The 20,987-nt window shown below is 36.9% G+C and overlaps 1 protein-coding gene across 1 annotated transcript in view; it reads left to right on the top strand.

The window, feature by feature from the left end:
- Positions 1 to 20,506, top strand: part of LOC127574025 (polyamine-modulated factor 1-binding protein 1-like) — a 33,679-nt gene extending 13,173 nt beyond the window's left edge. The window contains exons 5-10 of the mRNA XM_052022618.1: positions 3,712 to 3,896; positions 10,224 to 10,378; positions 12,308 to 12,470; positions 15,373 to 15,531; positions 19,482 to 19,649; positions 20,255 to 20,506. Of these exons, the coding sequence (XP_051878578.1) occupies positions 3,712 to 3,896; positions 10,224 to 10,378; positions 12,308 to 12,470; positions 15,373 to 15,531; positions 19,482 to 19,649; positions 20,255 to 20,464 (1,040 nt within the window). The 3' untranslated portion in view covers positions 20,465 to 20,506. The remainder of the gene's footprint in view (positions 1 to 3,711; positions 3,897 to 10,223; positions 10,379 to 12,307; positions 12,471 to 15,372; positions 15,532 to 19,481; positions 19,650 to 20,254) is intronic.
- Positions 20,507 to 20,987: the final 481 nt, after the last annotated feature.

Below are 20,987 nucleotides of genomic sequence, written 5' to 3'. Positions count from 1 at the left end.
CAACCAGATCACAATACGAGTTCAGATGAGAATGGCCAAATTTCCCATTTCAGTTTTATCCATCTAGGAAGGCCTCCATAGGCCTCTTTTTTTTTGTCTCTTAAATGAGTTGGTGATGGTGAAAATACCTGTCCAGAATTTAGTTCTGAATATTAATCATTTTGTGTAACAAAAAAAAGGACTTCCATTTACCAGTTGTAAATTTGCCTTTAATCATTTTGAGCCTATGTCACCTTGTTCTAATTCTGTAATTTAGCTTTTTTAAATCAGAGGGAATGGCATTTTGGATGTATTACCCTATAGTGCACATAAGCACTGTTGGCAGGTGACCCTCTGGTGAGTAAGTACCTTCCTGATCTGGCCCATTTCATTACAAGATTTAAAATGTATGGCTGGAGTAATAATAGTGACAGCATAGAAACTGGATAATTGGGCCAGTGAATATTTCTGCTCCATATGAGTATCCTCCCGCCATCCCTCTTCTTGCCATATGAAGATATCCTTTTTATTCCTTTCTTATTCGTGAGTTTCTCAAGCTTTCTCCGTAAAAAGCATGGTGCTAATCATCTCAACTGCTCCATGTGGTACTGAATTTGAGAATGGCTAAAGCTATTTGTTGTCAATAAGCTCTACAACTACTGTTGATCTAGTTCATAGAGAAACCTGTGGGTGGGGTAGCCAAAGTGAGGAGGGGACAGCAGCTTTCATCACATCCAGTAGGAGGTGCTGGGAGAGACTGTAGGATTCAGACATCTGCCGATCCCCAGCAATAGCCCACAATCACTGAGCCAGCCAGAATGCATTCCTACGCTATATCTCAGCACTGAGCAGCTGTATCACTCACCCCAGGTCTGCCCAACACCAGCCCTCACAGCAGCCATTCCACATTGTATCGGTGGCTCATTCCATGCTGAGTCATGTGTTGATGAGATCACTTTAACCATTTCATTGTTATGGGAGCACAGCAGATGGCTGAGACCTCGGGTTCTCAACACAGCAGCACTGTTGTATATAATGTTATAAATGAACTTCCTAAACCACTGATTCTTTCTGCTCTCGTTCCTGAGAATGCACTCTAAGGACTAAGCAAGATACCTGTGTATTTCCAGTTTCTAGCCTTGCCTGCAATTGGAAATGCCGCCTTTGTCTCCCTATTAAACTTTACATTTTCATCAAGGCCTCTCAATTCAGCTCTTGATCTTCTGTCTTCTATAGAGAAGAGTCCCAGTCTTGCTCAATCCTTCCCCATAGTTATAACCTCTCAATTATGGTCTACTTTTTAAAATTTATTCAGTACCTCAAAATCCCATTTATAATATGAGGACGATGGCTGTTCATTGTACAACATTTACATAATTTCTCTGCCCTTGTTTTAAAAATGAACCCCAGTATTTTATTTATTGCTTTAAGGCTTGCATCACTACTGTTAATGGTTTTATGTATCAGCAGTCCAGATCCCTCTGCTTTTTTTAAAAACTATTCAAGCTATTACATTCCATAGGATATGTAGCTGCCATATTTCTTCTTTGTATATTGGTGGCACATATTCAAAGGATTGAGTGGTTGTTTTGTTGAAAAGATAAACAGGTGCTAAGTGGCTGCTATGCTAATGATACATGCCTGTTGAAGGATTTGAGTTTGGAACTAGACGATTATCATGATTTAAACTTGCCTGGAGGTACTAAAACAGACACCTGCAAGTTTAGCACACTGTTGCTGATTAGAAACACATTCTTTGCCACAGAACATGCAGCATCTACACAGCTACTTCCACAAAATAGTGTTTCTGGGCCCCACAGTGACTAAGGGGAAAAGAGTGCCAAGTTTTTTTTGGACAAAGCACTGAAGGTCCAGAGGAAGAGAGTGTACCAGCAAGTTGAGAGTGTGGGAGGGGGTAGTGGGGAATGAGACCATTGCTGTCCTGTCCTTTCCTGCAGTAACTGCTGCTTTTATGGTCATTCCATTCATGTCCAAATGAGGGACATGGGTAAGAAAAAGATGCTCATGATTAAACACCCCTGTTCTCTAGGTGACTGCTGCAGAGTACTTTAGCATAGCACTCACTCTCTTTAAAACCTCCGTTTCAAGAAAAGATATTGGCATTCTAATGAGATCTTGACAAAGTTTCTCTGAAGGTCTGTTATCGTGTCTCAAATGTCCTTTTCAAACTTGCTTCAGTAAGCGAACAGCGAAAACTTGGCATGGCTTTGTGTAGTGTTTTAAAATCCTCTGCAAGAACTTGACTTCAGCTGATCAATGTTAGGTCATTGATTGAAGAGCTAACAGTCAAAATCCTTGTGGCCTCTTTATTGTGCATGAGCATTATTTAATTGCCAATCAAACTTTCAACAGTCTTTTCTCTTGTTCTTAATGCACAAATCAACTCCTTTTGGTAAGGTGGTGTTTTGACCTGCATTTGGGTTAAACAAACATCACACCTTAATTGTGAAGAAAAAAAATGCAAGGCGGTAGAGGAAATAAAACAGGGAATGAGACCTCCAAAATGCTAGAAAAAGTTCAATGAGTCTGATGATCTTTCTTTGCTGTAATGACTTAATGAATTTGGTACAAAGTGAGGAGTCTGCTGAGAGAAATTTTGTGATGGTATGTCATTAGTTTAGTGCATGGGTCTACCAATGATTTCTGGCATAAACACTGTTACCTTGATGAGAATCAACAAAAAAATAACACTCAAGTTGCCAGATTCTTAAACAAGAAACTGTTAGGCAAAGTCCCCAAAAGGTGAGTTCTTCTGGGTTGCTGTTATTCAGTAATATGTCAAATGCGGGACCATATGTGACGAAGGCAGCAATGTTAAGTGTGGTCAATCACAGATGTGTGTTTTTTAGCAGAGCAGTTTTTTTTTAAAAGAATGCCTTGGGTGACTCAGTAAAGCGACAGATGTTCTTTCAGAGCTATTTAATTCTGTATTTGATCTCTGAAAACCAGTAAATTTGGCTTGCAATTCTAAATGTTTATTGGGATATTGCAGTGAATAGAATGTTGCTGTGAACAGCGGTAAATTGTTTAATGACAATTAAACAATTAATGACACTGCAAGTGCTTGAACTTCAAGTTTATATCCAAAACACAATTTTTAAGTCTTGTTTTTTTTATTAGTGTTATTAGATTATCAGAAATGCTGGTGCTTCTATCTGAACCTTTTTTTAAAAAAAATTAGACTGTTTGAAGTAGTGCTGTGTCAAAACCTTTGCTTAAAAAAAAATTGCCTACAACATTGACTCAGATACTGAAATTTTACTGTTGCCATCAATATTAAAGCACTGTGATTTACTTTAACACTTTAAGATTAATGCAGCTGTTAATAATACAATCTTCATACCATAGTTTGTAACATTTCAGTTAACTTTTTCAAATCAACGAGGAGTCGTTAAGGATCTTATTTTCTCCAAAATTAACCTTGTCCCTTGTCAGCTAGTTTCATCCTCTCTCAATCCACAAATTTTGTTGCTTTAACTTTGCCTTTCCATCTATAGAAAAGAGAAGCAACGGGCTGTCTTTCTGCAATGTGTGTTTTAAGCTGTTTTTGTGTTCAAGGTAAAACTCCTTTTGCTTAGAAACAATCAAATTGAGGAAAAGATTGACAATATTTTCACACCTAATGTCTTTCACCCATCATCCCAATCAAAGATTTTTAGTAATCTCTATTGCTATTGAAACACATTAAGACTAAAAATATAACTGATACAGAGTCTAGTTCCAGAGAGAAGAGATTGTTGATGGAGGAAATGGTCCAAATGAAGAAAGTAAAGGAAATTGCTAACCAGGACATAGCTTATAAAGAGTCTGAACTGGTGAAAATCAAACAGGAACTGGAAAGGACAACTGCTGCAGCAAAAGATGGAATACGTCAAGTCTGGTTGCTAGAAACACAGGTATGTTTGAGAGTTGTGGTATTTTTCTTTTGGTCAAGATCTTACATCTTTTAAATGACTGTGTTCGTATACTTTCATTTGGAAATTTTCCATAAAAGACTGCATTACTCTAAGGATAAAAACATTGGATAATAGATTATGTTATGTCACACCTGACAAATCCAACATTAGTATCCTACTTTAGGTAATCAGTCATTGAAATATGATGGCTGTGTAGCATAAATCATTTAAATGTGCACATTTACCTAATATTTCTTTATTACTATCTGATTTATTACAATCACTGGGCTCTAACTGTACAGAATTTCTGTGGTATACAAAAGAAGGGGAAAAAGAAACAATGTCCAATTTCATCATATTTTTGTGATAATTTTGGTAACAATTTCAAAATATGAGAAGGGGAATGACTTCCATTTACTCCACCTTTATGTCAGGAACATCTCTCTTGAGCATGTACAGTACTAATCAAATATGAGAATCAAGCACTGGTCTCGCTTTGGAGTCTAAAGCTCCAGTTATGTAACAGTTAAAGTAATGGTTTTTAAAAGTAGACTAAGCTTCCCATTAAAGTCTTGGTTAAATAATCTAAGTCTAGGTCCATTCCAGAGAGGCAATATGTTTCCATCAATCACCTTCATTGAGACGAAGAGAAGATGTATCTTGCCAAGTAATTAGTAGGAGACAGTAAACTTCTTACTGGCCAGCTGAGACCATGCCAATACTCTTGAATAACACTGCTGTCTATTTATTGTGAATCTATTTTGCCATAGTCTCTAAATAGAGTCAGAGTTGTACAGTATGGAAAAAAGCCCTTCAGCCCGTACTTGTCCATGCTGACGAAGAAGTATATTCAAGCTAATCCCATTTCCTAGCACTTGGCCCCTATCCCTCCAAACTCTTCTCATACCTGTCCACATACTAATACCTCAACCACTTCCTCTGGCAGCTGGTTCCATATATCTACCACACAGAGTGTTTTTTTTATATAAAAAAAATAGTTGCCCCTCAGGTTCTTATTAAACCTTTCACCTCTAACCTTAAAACTGTCCTCTAGTTTTTGATTTCCCCAACCCTGGAACAAAGGCCGCTCACCCTAACATGATTTTCTATACCTCTGAGATCACCCCTCAGTCTCCTACGCTCCAAGGATTAAAGACCCAGCCTGTTTAACCTCTCTTTATAACTCAGTCCCTTGAGTCCTGGCAACATCCTTGTAAATCTTTTTTGCACTCTTTCTAGTTTAATCAGATCTTTCCTATAACAGGGTGACCAAAACTAAACACAATACTCCCATGTGTGGCTTCACTAACGTGTTTTACAATCACAACATAACCTCTCAACTTCTATATTCAGTGCCCTGACTGATGAAGGCCAGCGTGCCAAAAGCCTTATTCACTGCCCTATCTACCAGTGACTCTACTTTAAGGGAACTATGCACCTGTACTCCAAGGTCCCTCTGTTCTACAACAGTACCCAGGGCCCTTCCATTTAATGTAAAAGTTCTACCTTGATTTGTCCTTTCAAAATGCCTGAATTAAATTCCATTTGCTGTTCCTCAGCCCACCTACCCAGCCAATCAAAATCCTGCTGCAATTCTTGATACCCTTCTTCATTGTCTGCGATACCACCTATTTTAGTGTCATCTGCAAACTTACTAACTATTCCTCGTATATTCTCATCCAAGTCATTAATATAGATGACAAATAACAATGGGCCCAGCATCGTCCCCGGGGGCACAACACAAGTCGCAGACCTCCAGTCTGAGAAATATCCTCCACCATCACCCTCTGTTTTCCACCATCCAGCCAATTTTGTATCTAGTTTGCTAGCTCTCCTTGGATGCCATGCTATTTAATCTTCCAGAGCAGCCTACCATGCGGAACTTATCAAAAGGTTTACTGAAATCCATATATAGTATATCTACCACCCTTCCCTCATCAACCTTCCTCATCACTTCATCAAAAAACTCAAATTCATAAGACAAGATCTCCTTGCACAAAGCCATGCTGGCTACCGCTATTCAAACCCTGGCTTTCCAAATGTAAGAACGTACATCTTATCCCTTGGAATGCTTTCCAGCATCTTGCCTGCCGTGGATGTTTGGCTAATGGGTCTATAATTACCAGGTCTATCCTTGCAGCCCTTCTTAAAGGCACAACATTTGCTATCCTCCAGTCTTCCAGAACCTTGATGAGGACAATGATGTTGCAAATATCTCAGCGAGGGCTCCTGCAATTTCTTCTCTAGCTTCCCATGGTGTTCCTGGATATACCTTGTCCAGACCAGGAGATCTGTCTACCTTAATACATCTTAACACATGCAACACCCCTTCTACTGTAATATGGACTGCTCCCAAAACACCTCCATTAACTTTGCCAGGTTCCAAATCTTCACATCTTTCTCCATGGTAAAAACAGAAGAGAAATGATCATTGAGAACTCTGTCCATCTCCAGTGGCACCACACATAGATTTCAGTCTTGGTCTTTTGTGGGGCCCTATTTTCTACCTTAATATACTTTTTAAAAAAAAAAATCTCTCAGGATTCTCCTTGATTTTTCTCTGCAAAGCCCCCTCTTTGCCCTCCTAATTTCCTTCCTGAGTATACTCCAGCATCCTCTATATCTCCAATGATTCACTTGATCCCTGCTGCCTGTATCTGACCTAAGCCCTCCTTAATCAAAAATGACATGTTAATTTTGATAACAAATTTGAAAAGCCTTCAATGCAAAAAAAAAAGTTAAGGAAATTGTCTTCAGTTGAATTGGCTTGTGCAAAGCCACACTAAGTCAATTGGAAGGATTAATGTCAGAATAATAATTAGAGCAAAGTAAATGCAATCATTTGTTTTCTTCTGGTGCTTGTACATGCATATAATCCATGCACAAACAACAAAGAATAGTGTTCAAAATTTGTTTTGCTACTATTTTAGTCAGATGCAGAAAATTGCATAAGATTAAATTGGGTATCCAGCACAGAATCAGACTTTTTAAGCTAACCTGTTCATTTTGACCTTTCTCCATAATAGCCACCTCCTGTTTTCCTCATCTAAATCTGTCGGCGTATGTTCCCTTCTCTTTCATGTGCTAGTCCAGCGTTCCCTTAAATGCATCTGCTTGAACCACTCCCTGTGGTAATGAGTTCTACATTCTCACCATTCTTTCAAGAAGAGTTTTTTCTGAATTCCCTGTTGCATTTCTTGTTGTCTAGCTTTATATTAATGGCCTCTAGTTATGTTCTTCCCTACGTGACAACATTCTTCTGTTATCCATTCTATCAAAACCTTTCATTATTTTAAAGACCTGTCTTTTAAAGCTGCCTTGTCTCAAGGGAAGAGAGCCAGTCTTTGTTGGTATGTGTACTCTTGCACTTTTGACATCATCCTTGTAAATCATCTTCAGGGCATCTGCATCCTTTGGTTAGTTCACAGATGAGTCTGTTTATAAAAAATGTCTGATACCTTCCTTTTCAATCCAATCCCTCCAAAAATAAACCCTGATTCCTGGTTTGTTTCTATGGCCTTACGAACTTGTACCCCAACTTTTAGTGATTGATGTATTTGCACTCTGATCCTGTTATTACTTTACCTCACTGGACAGACACCTTAAAAGTAAAGGGTGCCCTATTCTTCTTACCAAAATGTACTACTTCACGTTTATCTGTATCAAATCTTATCTGCCAAATACTTGCCATTTTGCAAATTTATTAATGTCCTCCTGTAACTTGTAGCAGTCTTCCTTGGTATGACTATTCCTCTGTTTTTTAACATTTGCATATTTTAAAAATTGCATTTTTGATTTCAAAGTCTAAATTTTAAATGGAAATTTTGAGCAATGATTCCAGTACTGATCTTTGTTGAAGTTACTCCCCACTTTTTTTCCTCATTATGAATAGAAACCCTTAATTCTCTTTCCCTGATTTGTCTTGCAGCTAGATATTCTGCTAGTTGTCCCATAATCCTGCATCCACTGACTTTGTTCATTTAACAGGTTGTCTAATGGAAGACCATTTGAAAATCTAGATAAAACATTGCCAATGTTTATTCTTTTGTTACTTCAGAAAATTTGGTATAGTTAAGAAAGGCCTCCCCTTTAAATCCATGCTGACTTCACTCGTACTCTTATTTCTGTATGTTTTTTGTTCTCTTCATTACTAAGGATTCTGTTATTTTTCCTACCACTGGTGCTAAGATGCTTGTCTAAAATTCCCTGGAGTGTTCTGTCCTCCTTAAATATATGCATAATATCATGGATGCTACCTGGCCTGCTGAGTTCCTTCAGCATCTTATTTTTTTCATAATATTGGCTATCCTCCTGGCATTATACCTTTATTCTAACAAATTATTAAATGTGTTGTGATTCTGATTCCTCAGCTGTCTCTTTCCAAGATTCTTAAAATATTTGGATCAGAGCTCTTGTCTTCTTCTGAATTTTTACTTAATGTATCCCCTCTTTAAATTCCTATGCACTCATCTCACCACTCAACATCATGCCTGTTTGCTTTTTCTCCCTGAGGCAAAAATTTCTGCCAATCCCATCATAGCCCTATGTCTCTCTTGTGTCTGTAAAATAGTTTATTGGCTTAGAGTCATGGAGTGATACTGCACAGAAACAGGTCCTTTGGCCTACTGAGATCCTGGCAATCATCAGGCACCATTTACATTTATCCTACACTAATCCCAGTTAAATCTCCCGGCCTTCCTATCAACTCCCTCCAGATTCTACCACTCACCTGTACATAAGGGGCAATTTGCAATGCCCAGTTAAGCTATGAACCCATACGTCTTTGGAATGTGGAAACTGGAGCACCCAGAAGAAACCCAGGCGGTCACAGGGATAACATGCGAACTCCACACAGACAGCACCAGAGGTCAGGATTGAACCTGGGTTGCTGGAGCTGTGAGGCAGCAGTGCCAAACCAACCCATTTATTTTATGTTCCTGGATAATTTAATTTCTTTGTTTTGTTTTTAAAACTTCTCTTCTAATCTCTTTGTATTCTTTCGTATCCCGAACTCCTCCTCCTCCTTCATTGTCTATGTATACTGATTATATGCTTTCCGTGGAGCTGCATAATTGTTTAGTTCATTATTTCTTTTAGCAAAACATATTTTGCACTTTGTTGAATACCCTTTCAAATGTTTCCCATTGATGTTCTGCATAATTGTTTATCAATATTGTTGCCAATTTAATCTTGGCAAGCTCTTTTTGTCCCTTTTTTAAATTTGGCTTTTCTCCAATCTATTAACCAGGTTCTCATCATCCTTATATCCACCTCTCTTACCATTTTAAAGTATGTTATTATTGTCTCTATTGCCTATATATTTAATTACTTCTCTTATCTGCTCTCTTATGTTCTTCATTACTAGTTTTAATCCTCCATTGTTAGGTTTTATCTTGCATAGTTGGGTAAGAAAGGAGACATGCACATGTTGTAAGATCTCCATTCCTTTATTCCTTTTACCTACCTCTTTTATTCAGTTAGGAAAGGGCTTGTTGAAATCTTAGATTTCTATTCAATGTTTTTATTTACTCATTTCCCTAATTTGCCTGCATATTTCTTCCTGCTCTTTTCTTGGGAATGTCATCCTTGACTACAGACTACATTCCCTTGTATTAGAAAGCTCCCTATTACCAAATTTCTGTTCTGCTTTTAAACACCATAGAGAGTTCATGGTGCCTTGGTCTGTAGTGTGGCTGTCCACCTTGCAGGCTTTCACCTTCCTAAGAGGTACATGACACTCACTACCTGTGAGGAAGGACAGTGTCTGTAGGATCACCTGCTCAGTTGGAAATTGATTGTGTGTGAAATATTGGCTACTGTTCTACAAGAGATCGTTGGGGAGAGAGGGGATATATTTTCAAAGTTTAAATACGAAGGAGTCAGACTAATTGCATTCTCTAAAGTACTCAATTTTGGAAAGGTATGGAAGTTAAGCTTTGAAGATTAAAATACACCCTACCATTTTCATTCAGTTGATCCTTTACATTGTACCGCCTTTCTTTATTGTTTAGTAAGTTCAGTCACCCAAATATATATTTTTACAAGCGTATATTTATTTCATTGGGTCAAGTATGATAAATTAAGATTTATTTCTTTTGTTAATTATTTACTGTGATTAATCATTTCTACAGCATTAACAGGGACAAGCAGTTATTTCAGAATGATTTTGAAAATTTGTCTTGTGCAATTGGTGAGTGGGATTGCCTAAGACCTTTGGGCAACTACTGGCTTTCTGGTGGTAGAGAACAACAGTAACAATAAAGAAATTTGATGCTTTGCTTCAACTGCTGTATCAGTTGCATATTGTTCCTTAAAACATTTTTTAAGCTCAATCAGCATGTTGAGAAGCACCAAGCTGCAGAAGTTCAGCTTGGAGAAAAAAAGCTGGAATTGTTAAAGGCCCAAGTTGCCCTTCATCAGTGTGAGGAGAAGTACTACACCAGTACTGTGTCCATGCAAGACCACGTCGCTACAGAACTGCGGTGAGGAAATCATGGATTTGAATGAATTATTTTTAATGAAAGCCTGTTAAACTCATGCCAATCCTTTTTTTTAAAAACATTTCTCATTAAAATATTTGACAGTAATGAAGGGATTTAACCTTGACTTTCTCAGTGTTCTTATTTCAGCTGGTAGACATGTAGGAATTCATGGAAACACCATATTCAAATTCCTATCTGTATAGGAATAAAAGGCTGATTTCAGCATGAAGACTCTTTTTGTAGCATCCTGAACCTTGTACATCTAAGAATTTGCAAAACTAAGATATTTATCCTGTAGATTGTGCACAGCTCTGATTCAGTATTTTGGTCTAAAATGGTTGTTTAAGGAAACTGATTAATTGATTTTCATGTCTGAAAAAAAAATTTCCAAATTCCCCTTTTCCTGCTGATATTCTGTCAGTTTACAACCCCCTGGCCAAGGTATTGGGGGAAAAAATTGGGAAAAAATCTCAGTAGCTTGATCATAACCATATTGGGGATTAGCTTTATTGAATCAATATTTGCTGGAGGACAGTATCTTGCAAATACAAGTCAGATTTTTTTTGCTTGGCTATCAGACAAAAAAAAATTACACCACAAGTTGGAACAAAATGTGTGTCATCTTAACCTGTGTGCTTGAGCATAGAGGAAGGAAGTGGAATAATGGTGGAGTAAAAGAAAGTCAAATTAAATAGAGAGATCAGTAAAGAAAGCCAACAAATAGGATTGAAGGAGAAAACAAAAATGCCTCTAGGAACATTTGAAACAACAGGAAAATATTATATTGCATATTAAGTATAAAGGAACAGAATATGAGTAACAGTCCACAGTGTGGCTCCTCAAGCCTTCTGTCATTCATTAGGATCATTACTGAATTGTTATACTTGCTGCATCTTACCCCCTGATCCTCTGGTTCTCACAACCCTAAATTTCTGCTATGAGCTTAATATTTTGGCAGCACCAAAACAGCAGTTCCATGAAACTTAGTGGGAGAGTTGCAACAAACTCAACATTTTTGATCCTTGTGGTGAACAGTGCAAATCGTCCAGCAGTTTGTGGCAATGTGTAACTTGTGGCTTAATGCTCCTTGCCACAGATTGTTGTATTTTTCTTGGTAAAGGCTTGAATTTAATTTTCAATGATATTCCCAGCAAATTCTGGGCCAGTAGTGAAATGTTAACATTCTACACATATTTCAAAATCAGACAGGATGTAAACAGAAAATACAAAACTTTGCATCCCTTTGCATTTTTAAAAAATATCACCGCTTCTCAGTCTTAAATGGCTGACTTCCTTACCTTGAGAACATGCCCTTTAGATCTAGATGCACTGGCAAAGAAAATAGCCTTCTACAACATTCCCTGGCAACCCCTCTCTGAAGCTTGTGTTTTGGTAAAATAACTGCTCATTCTTCTAAAATCCAGTAAATAGAAATCTCTCCCTCCCTCTCTCTCTCATCCCAAGGTAAATATACTTAGATAAGGAGATCAAAATGGCATATATACCTCCTGTCTCTCACTAAAGCCTATAGAGTTTCAGCAAGATTTGCTTTGTTTTGTACTCCAATCCACTTAAAATATCATTTACTTGCCTAATTGCTGCTGAACCTGTTTTTAGCTTCTACCTTTCGTGAAGCAGCACACCAGGATTCCTTCACGTTCCAATAATTACTGGTTTCTCTCACTTTAAAAATTGTTTTTATTTGTTCTACAAAAGTGCATATCTTTTCCACATGGTGTACTTCATTGTCACCTTCTTGCCTCACTCACTTAACCTGTCAGACTTCTTGAATTATTGGTAAATGATTCCTGCACATAAGTAACTATCACTTCTTTACTGGCTCAAGTCACATCATGTATATTCAAAGAAAAAAATGAAATGTACATGCACTTTATTGCTTTGGGATTAACTGGCTTAATGTATTTCCAGAAATGAAATCAGCAGTCTGCAGCAGAAGCTGAGGGAACAAGAGGTGTTGGCAGAGGAAGATAAGTTTCTCAGAAGTAAAGAGGCTGATGACTGTAGCCGCTTGACAAAAGAAAATGCTGTTTTGCACTCTCAGGTGGTGGAACTAACACAAGATTTGGAGAGAGTAGGTACATTTCAAGAAAATTAATTGTTTAAATGGGGATTAGTTATCCTTTATATTGGGTATAAATAATTCTGGTGTTACATCTGTCTAGTTATTTTACAAATATATAGACATAGTTAATGGCCACAGGGAGGGTCTAAAATGGGAGAACAGTTCAAATTTTGTTTGATTTGTATCCTGTAGATCATTTAAAAAATGAAATTATCAATTGAGTAGCACGTCAAAGGAGATTGCTACAGATCAGTTAGGTTAAATTTAAAAACTAATTGTGCATAATTTAAAAACATCTAAAAGGTATTGACACTAACTAAGTTATAATTTTGATGATGTGAACATGTTGTGCTTACTCCTGCTGTCTCATTACAAGATTTAGAACCATGAAGAAAACAGATCTTTCTGACTTGCCAGTCCTAATAAATCCAGTGGCAAAAATAAAACTACTGCACAAAAAAAAGCAATTGTTGCTGTGGGCTTTGGCCCAACCTGCAGTGTGCCTAGAGCATTGAGACTCCAGCAAACCAAAGAACCAACTGGAAAAACTGATTTCCATCTGGGTATTGTGATATTTCTGTAGCTCTGAGCTAGGTGAATCAAAGTACTTGTTTTCTTTTGGAGTTGGATGGATGAATAGATATATCATTGACACCATTCAAATAGTCCAATATACAGGGAAATTAAAGTCAAGAACCTTTCTATGAACTTAGAACATAACAGCACAGTACAGGCCCTTCAGCCCACAATGTTGTACCCACATTTTGTCCTGCTCTAAGATCTATCTAACCCTTCCCTCCCACATAGCCCCCCCCATTTCTCTACAGTCTAATTTTTTTTAAATCCTTGGCAAAAGATATCAATCAATTTTGTATGAAAACTTTGAAAAATATAAATATGTTAAACAAAATTATTAAGCTGTATCATCTGTCGAACCCCCCATGACAGCCTGCCAAGAATACCACTGGTTCTCATTATGTTTCTTGCACTTTCAAGTAGACTATGTATCAATAATCAGCATGCTCCAGCTGCTATTTAATCTCCCACATAACATAAAAATTCATCCTTTACACTCTTTAGCATTTAGCCAGGACTGCAAAGAATGAAGGGGATTTGTGGAGGGGTATTTTGTATCATTATACCAGAGGTACAATCTTCTCTACTCCATTCTGGCCTGCAGACTTAAGGGAGGAAAGTAGTAGTTAATTTTGGCATACACGAGCAGGAGTTTTTCTAGTTCAGCTTCTTTGTGGATCTCTAAGCTGTGAAACTGAAAAAATTTGAATGATTTGCTAAGTTTAAGTAAGTTTTTTTAAAAAAAATACATTTTTACAATCTAATAAAGGCACAGACTTCCACATCTCTACCTTTTACCACACTGTTTAATGTAATTACTGCCTTTAACTACTTCATGTTGTTAAAAAGCCAGCTGTTGTTTAGGGTTATTTGTTACTCTGTGCTGTCATCTCTGAATATTGTTAATTCGCTACCTCCAGATCCTGTTGTCCTGAGTTATTGGAATTTGTGGAATGGATGGTAATAATGACAGGAGGGTGAGAATAAAGACTTAATATTGGCTGGTTGTTATGAGCACTTCAGAGTAGCTTTGCTTCAAGGATAAAAAAAAACATGATTACCCTAAAGGGCAACAAGTGATATTGTTACAAGTCCTCATTATTTATGAGGGCTAGGGGCAGGTACTTCCTGTAGATAAGAAAGACAAAAATACTACCAAGGCCATTGTCAATGACACTAAGGCTGCAATGACGTACAGCGATCAACCCTTCCATAGATATAACAACAAAGTATTAGCTTGTATATAAACCATGTTCCTTGCTGCTGGTATTCCAATCCCTGTCCACTTCCAGCTCTGGCCACACCCCTTGCCCACAGTCCAGGCTCTGGCTCCAGCTCTGCATCTATCAAAGTTCCTGACCCTGATTTTGCAAGTACACTGATTGTAAGTCATTGGATAACAAGGACTTGGTGTTTGATTCTTTGATTCAATCATCTAGGTCATCACCTGAAAACCTCTTCACTGAATTATTTTCACATAGGCTGAATTGCTCTACGTGGTTGTTATTCCCTACTTAATTTGGATCAGCAGCATTGTCACATCATCGTCACATCATCCTCAGAAGTCTTGACACTTTTTTTCCCCATTTTTGTGCTCGATATTGTCTTTTTCAAGAAGCTGCTTATCTGCGGGTTACCTTAACTGTCGGTATTCTTTTAAATAGTGTTGCACATGTTGCACCCCATTTGCAAAATTTCTGGACTCCTCAGGCATATTTGGTTCCTTCCTACTGAGACTAAAGGAGTGAGTAGAATCCTGTTAATGTCATTTAAACTTAGTGCTTGGCAGAATTTCTGACATTCCTTCCAGTGATGTCCCAGAACGACGTCATAGATCCAAGAACATCCTGTCCTGTCTTTACTCAGACTAAATTTGTAAATTCATGGCTTTACTTAATTATTAAGCCATTTTTTAACAATCTGTACTGTTTAAAATACAATAAGTCATTTATTATGTGACAACATAACTGTAGGAATAAATAATGACTTCCAATGTATTATGCTAAAATAATGAAAGATGCTAGGTGCCAAGGTTAAATGAATTTGTATATTATCCAGTTCTTCTTTCATTCAGAAGAATACTTCTTGATAAGCACCATAGGAAAACCTACTTTTTCCTACTGCTATTAGCAATGACAAAAGTTGTATCAATATTTAATTGACTGAAATTAAAATGTCCTGACAGCTGGAATTGCTCATTTACCTTTAAGGCATTTGCAGGTGGATGCTCTTATTCTAGTGTTTGAGGTCGACTAATGGGGATGTGATTGTTTAGATCTTAAGGCTTATAACTTTGGAAAAACTCAGTTATAAGATGATTAAAAATCTATTGCAGGCTCAAGCAGCTATAGATGAGAAGAATTCTCAGCATTCGAACAGCATCACACAATTAACTTCTCTAAAGGAGAATGAGAGATGGCTTGAATTGGAATTAGCCTTTTTAAAAAGAGTTATTGAGGAAGAGGAGAAGAAGGTTGTCAATGCCATGGAGCAGGTAGTAGTTATTTCATGGGCTTTGTGTAATGGTTTTTGGGTTCCTGTTTTCATTGAGACAAATCAATAATTATCAATTTTTAAATATCTGTGCAGTAAGTCTGCACTGTAAATCACAAGTAAAAGGTAAGTAATTCAACAGCAATTTCAGATGTAAATAACACTATACACTCTCATTTGGCATGGTGCTTTCCATCTGGTTAATATTGTATACAGGGAAGACTATAACCTTAATCTACTATGAAGGACAATTAAGAAAATGTTTAACTTCAATCTGCTCTTTTGTGCATATGAATTCTGCAGTGAAGAGGTTGAAAGGTATTTGCAGAAAAGTTTATCACTACACACTAAGGACAAATAAATTTGTTCCCTTGCATTACTATATTTCCAGAGATAAGGTGGTAAAATAAAAATATTTGGCTTGGAAATTGAATGTCACCTCTAAAGGCAGGTCAGCACCTTAAGGTAGGAAAATTTTGAGGAACACCAGAATTTTATGCTTAAAAGAGAATAAAGGTGGGAAGGGCAAGACCTAAAGGAATTTTAAAGCAGAGCTATTGTTTGTAGGAGTTGGTAGTATAGTTCAAATTAATGGCATGGTCTCAAATTACATGGGTTATAATGGAGGCTGGTCATGAGTATAATGAATAATCAAGACTTGATATGACATATACCAAATGAGGTTTTCAACAGAAGTTGAGCTGATAGAAGTACTCCTCTCCCCTCCTGATCTAGCTTGGCAGGTATGGTGGGGAATTTATTAAAACAAGTGGAATTTTACATCAAAGCTGCTATAAAACATCAATGCATAACACTATTAAGAGGAGACACAAGAGACAGCAGATGCTAGAGGAACTCAGAAGGTCAGGCAGCATCTGTGGAGGGAAATGGACAGTCAGTGTTTCAGGTTGAGACCCTTCATCTGGACTGAAGGATAGAGGGAAGATTGCTGTATATATAAAAAAAAAGGGGGGGGGGGGGGGGAAGTACCAGCTGAACTTTCATTAAAATACATTACAGAATGTTAAGACTTGCTTAGTCATTTAAGTGTGAACTGCAATATTGTACATTTTGAAAATGAGTCAAGAACTACACAATCAAACAGCACATGAGGTAGCCATTCAGTCCACCATACCTCTACTGGTATTTGATAGAGCCATCCAATTCATCACACCCACTCCTCCTGTACTGGTCTACTGCTCAAGTTTTACTGGCATCCTTAATGGATGTACCTGCTGTGGAGGTGCCATAGCATAGTACATCTTAAAAAAGGGTTAAAGAGATATAGAAATATGGTAAGGAAGTGGAGTTGTTGTTATCAGCCATGATCTTTCAGAAGTAAACCCTCTTACCAGTGGAATGTTCCTCATTATTTACACAAGCTTTGATTAAATTTCTACTTACCATCTCTGGCTTAATTTGAACAGTCCAAGCTTCCCCAGTCTAAGTCCCACATTCTACAGAATCAAAGACCTTCCTATTCATTCAATAATGTTGTGTCCAGATTTGGACACAGCAGTCTGTGGATGTGATATACAAAGAAAGGCATTCCTGATTTGAGATTACATTTCAAAGGCTACCTTTGAAATTCTACCTCTGACTATATTTCCTTCAACTTGCACTAATGTTGCTATGTTTATATCATTGTGTAAGTTATGAATAATGTGTTAATTTGTGTAATCTGTGTTGTCATGTTTGTAATCTACTGTACTGCTGCAAAAAGACATTTATACCCTGGGTATGTATCCCTATGAAAATAAACTTAAACTTGAAAGGCTTTGTGTAGGCAATTTTAATGGTCATAACTTTTTTAAAAAGCCATTTGAAACATAAAAGTATTACAGTTACTGAAGATTGGTATTTTCTATTTTAATTTTCTATTTGAAACACTATTCTGGATTTAAATAATAAATGTTCATAATTCAGATCTTAATTCCTAGGGGAAGGTCAAATGTACAAACCAGTTTGCACATCTTCTAATGTGCTTAGTCTATTCAACTTCCAAAATTTAAGTGAACTTTGGAGCAACAGAATACAGAACTATTCAGAGCAACAAGGGTGATGTTGGAGAAGCTCAGTGGGTCAGGCACCAGCTATGGGGGGAAATAGACAGTTGACGCTTCAGGTCAAGACCCTTCAGCTGGACTGGTCAGATGAAGGGTCTTGACCCGAAACATTGACTGTCCATTTTATTCCACAGATGCTGCCTGACCCGCTGAGTTCCTTCAGCATCTTGTTTGTTGTTCTAGAGTCCAGCATCTATAGTCTCCTCTTTCCACCACTGTACAAATTTTAAACTCCTAAGTTTTTCCAAAAGACTACTTCTTCCCATAATGAACATCATCTGCCCACCAAGTTTCCTTAGTAGATTTGGATACCAGTCTTCAGTTCCTATACCCTGGAAATGAATGTAGATCATTAGCATTAGAAATGGTATAGATGACCAAAGGTATTCACGTTTAAAGGTATTTGTAACAATGTACAATTACTCAATTTAATTGCAAAGCATTGTCCCTTACTTATCATTACACCCATATTAATAAATAGGCCCCCTTGTGTTCTTCCAGTTTACCATTAGTAACACCCAATAATATTTTGAAAAAAATTAACTCTTGCATCTCATTTTGTCCTTCACATCAGTTCAGATATAATCCCTAGCAAAATGGGAACAAACATCAGTAAATTAACTCGGTGATAAAAGTTTAGAGTGGATGTTAAGTGGACAACAGAATACAGAGTGCAGTATGGTGGAAAAAGAAAGAAATACTGATGATGATGATGCTGCTAAAATAACTTTAAAGGATAATATCCAAGCTGCAAGCTTACACTTGTCAAGAAAGGATGAACAGATGGGTGCATTTTGCTTTGGAGAGGCAGTCACCAAAAGCAGTCTTAAAAATTATGTGATGGTTTGATAACAAAGGCACACAAAGAATATTTCCACTTATGAGGAAGATTAATATCAAAAAGCATTTATAGAATTTACCTGGGAAATGCTTGTGAGGAGAATGAAAAATTCCCCAAAGCAATTAAGATTAATGTACAGAGGAGATAGTTATGCTGGTAGAATAGATGAACGATGAGAGACTGTTTGTTTCCATGCTGTACATTCTGTGCAGATCCACCAGTAAAAAGCAGCAATCGTTCCAGATAATTTTTATAAGTCGTTTCAAGCTGGCATTTTGGTTATAAATTTAAACAGAGGACTTACTTCTAGAAATGAGTTTTGTAGTATTAAAACAAATACTCAAAATATTTCTAATATTTTTCATGATGTCTGATTTTCTGAAAAACTGGTTTGAAGTGCTTAAAGGAAACCAAGAAAATAACCAAGAGTGTGAACACATTGTGATTGTACTTTTTCAGTTCATGGAGAAGACTTTTAGGATGCTTCTCCATCAGTGTTTAATAAAATCTCATTTTACTTGAGTTGTGAAACTATTAAAATGATTGATGCCAAGACTGGCATTTGTGAAACATGCTGTTACTTGTTCTTTTTGTCCTATCTCTGTTTTTAGAACAGACGTAAGGGATGAATTTGTCTCCTCTGTATTCCTCAGATTATAAGCATTGAAAGCTGGTGGAGGTTTTACTTGTATAATTGATCCTAGCCAAAATATGTTTCAAAATGTAAAGCACAAAAAAACATAAGAAAATTGGTGTGTGTTAAGGAGTTGTCCAATCCACAATGAGGCAAAATGCTGTAAAATATGGAAATAAAATCCCTAACAGGAGTTAGTGATTAGAATCTGCATTGTTCTGCAAAATTAGTGTTTGAGAGATCAGTTCAATTGGCTAGGCATGAGTGCCTGCTTAATCAATGTTAGAGCCATGAACCAAGGGTTTAAGAGAACTTGAAAATACAAGATTAAAAATGTATAAAACTGGTGGGTAGCAAGAAACTGGGAAAGAGGATATGTACTTGATTCAATTTTTAAATGCCTTTTATAGCTTCAACATCTGGAACAAGGAAAGAGCTCTGTAGAGCTGAACAGGCAATCACTTCAGAACCAACTAGCTACATTGGAGAAACAACATTCCAGTATCAAGCTGGAAAACTCCCATCTCAAGAGAGAGAAAAACAATTTGGTTGAACACATCTCTGAATTACACAAACAGGTAATTTGATATAGAATGTGTATCGATTTGCCCATCATTTATATCTGCCAGCATTGCATAAAATCCACCCTGCTATCTGCAGCATAAGATGTGTCAGAAATATGACATATGACACAAGAAACCTCAGATTTTAATTCTGCTATTGTTGGATATATATGTTTAGAAACTTGCAAAATATTTTCCAGAACTAAGTATCACATTAAGCACTTAAAATTACACCCTATTACTTTGGCTAGTCCTCTCGAGTCAAATTTCTTTACTGAATAACAGAGGACTTGAAAAATTACTTCAGGTAATTAGCAGCAGCAATTCTGGTAGTTATTTATTCTTAATTAATCAAGTGATCAATTTTGATTGATTTTGTACTGTAAAAATTATCAAATGACAATGGCTACTGCAATTAGACTAACATGTGATAATTTAATATAAGAGGACAGTTTGTAGCTGCACATAACTGGAGTGTGGAGATGCCACTGTAATTTATAAACATTTATCAAATAGGATTCATTATGCTAGGTATAAATATTCATAGCCTAATTATAATGTTCATATAACGTTTGTTCCCTGATATTTCTTCTTTGCTGTCTCTTGCATTGCCAATATAGATCTCTGAAAAAGATGTTGAAATTCTTCGAATGAAAGGATACATTCATACACTAGCTCAGGACCTGGGCAGCCTGAAATCTCAACTCAAGATGGAAAGTTCTCTTCGCTCAGAAAGTTGCAAGGAAATTTCTAGCATTGCTGACACCATGAAACAAGTTGCAAATACTATGAACAGAAGGAACAATGAAAACACTACAGTTCTTTCCTAATTTTTCAAAATGATACATGCTATTTTAAGGTTTGAGCATCTACTCCAAAATGTTTAGGTTTTTAAATTGGAGTTGGACATCAGCGTTTTCAACCTTGCAATTAAACTTAAATGAAAAAAAAAACAAACAGGACAATATGATCATTTTTAATGTTTTAAATATTACATGTACAACTATACTCTTTTCACTGGCATAATTTTTGGTACTGGTTTACAAAGCCCCAGATAGCAAAAAAAAACGAGAGCAAGTGCAAACATTACTCACTCTCTCAGAATTTTATCACATTGGTTAACTTGCACCCCATGGCTTCTCCATCTCAAATATTTTGCTATTTTCACCTCCATAATATCAATCATCTCCCTCCCTGCTTCAATCCATCTGGCACTGAAGTAATCATCCATGCATTTTGCATCTCCAAACTCAACCAAACATTACAGTGTGGTTTTGACTACCCCCCATTATCCTCATTGCTTAACACTCATATTAAAATGGGATTGAAAAATTAAGACCAAAAGCTTTTGCT

The sequence above is a fragment of the Pristis pectinata genome, chromosome 9 (assembly GCF_009764475.1).
Source record: "Pristis pectinata isolate sPriPec2 chromosome 9, sPriPec2.1.pri, whole genome shotgun sequence".
Taxonomy (NCBI): domain Eukaryota; kingdom Metazoa; phylum Chordata; class Chondrichthyes; order Rhinopristiformes; family Pristidae; genus Pristis; species Pristis pectinata.
The sequence above is the reverse complement of the archived record's forward strand: the minus strand, read 5'-3'. Positions and strand labels throughout refer to the sequence as shown.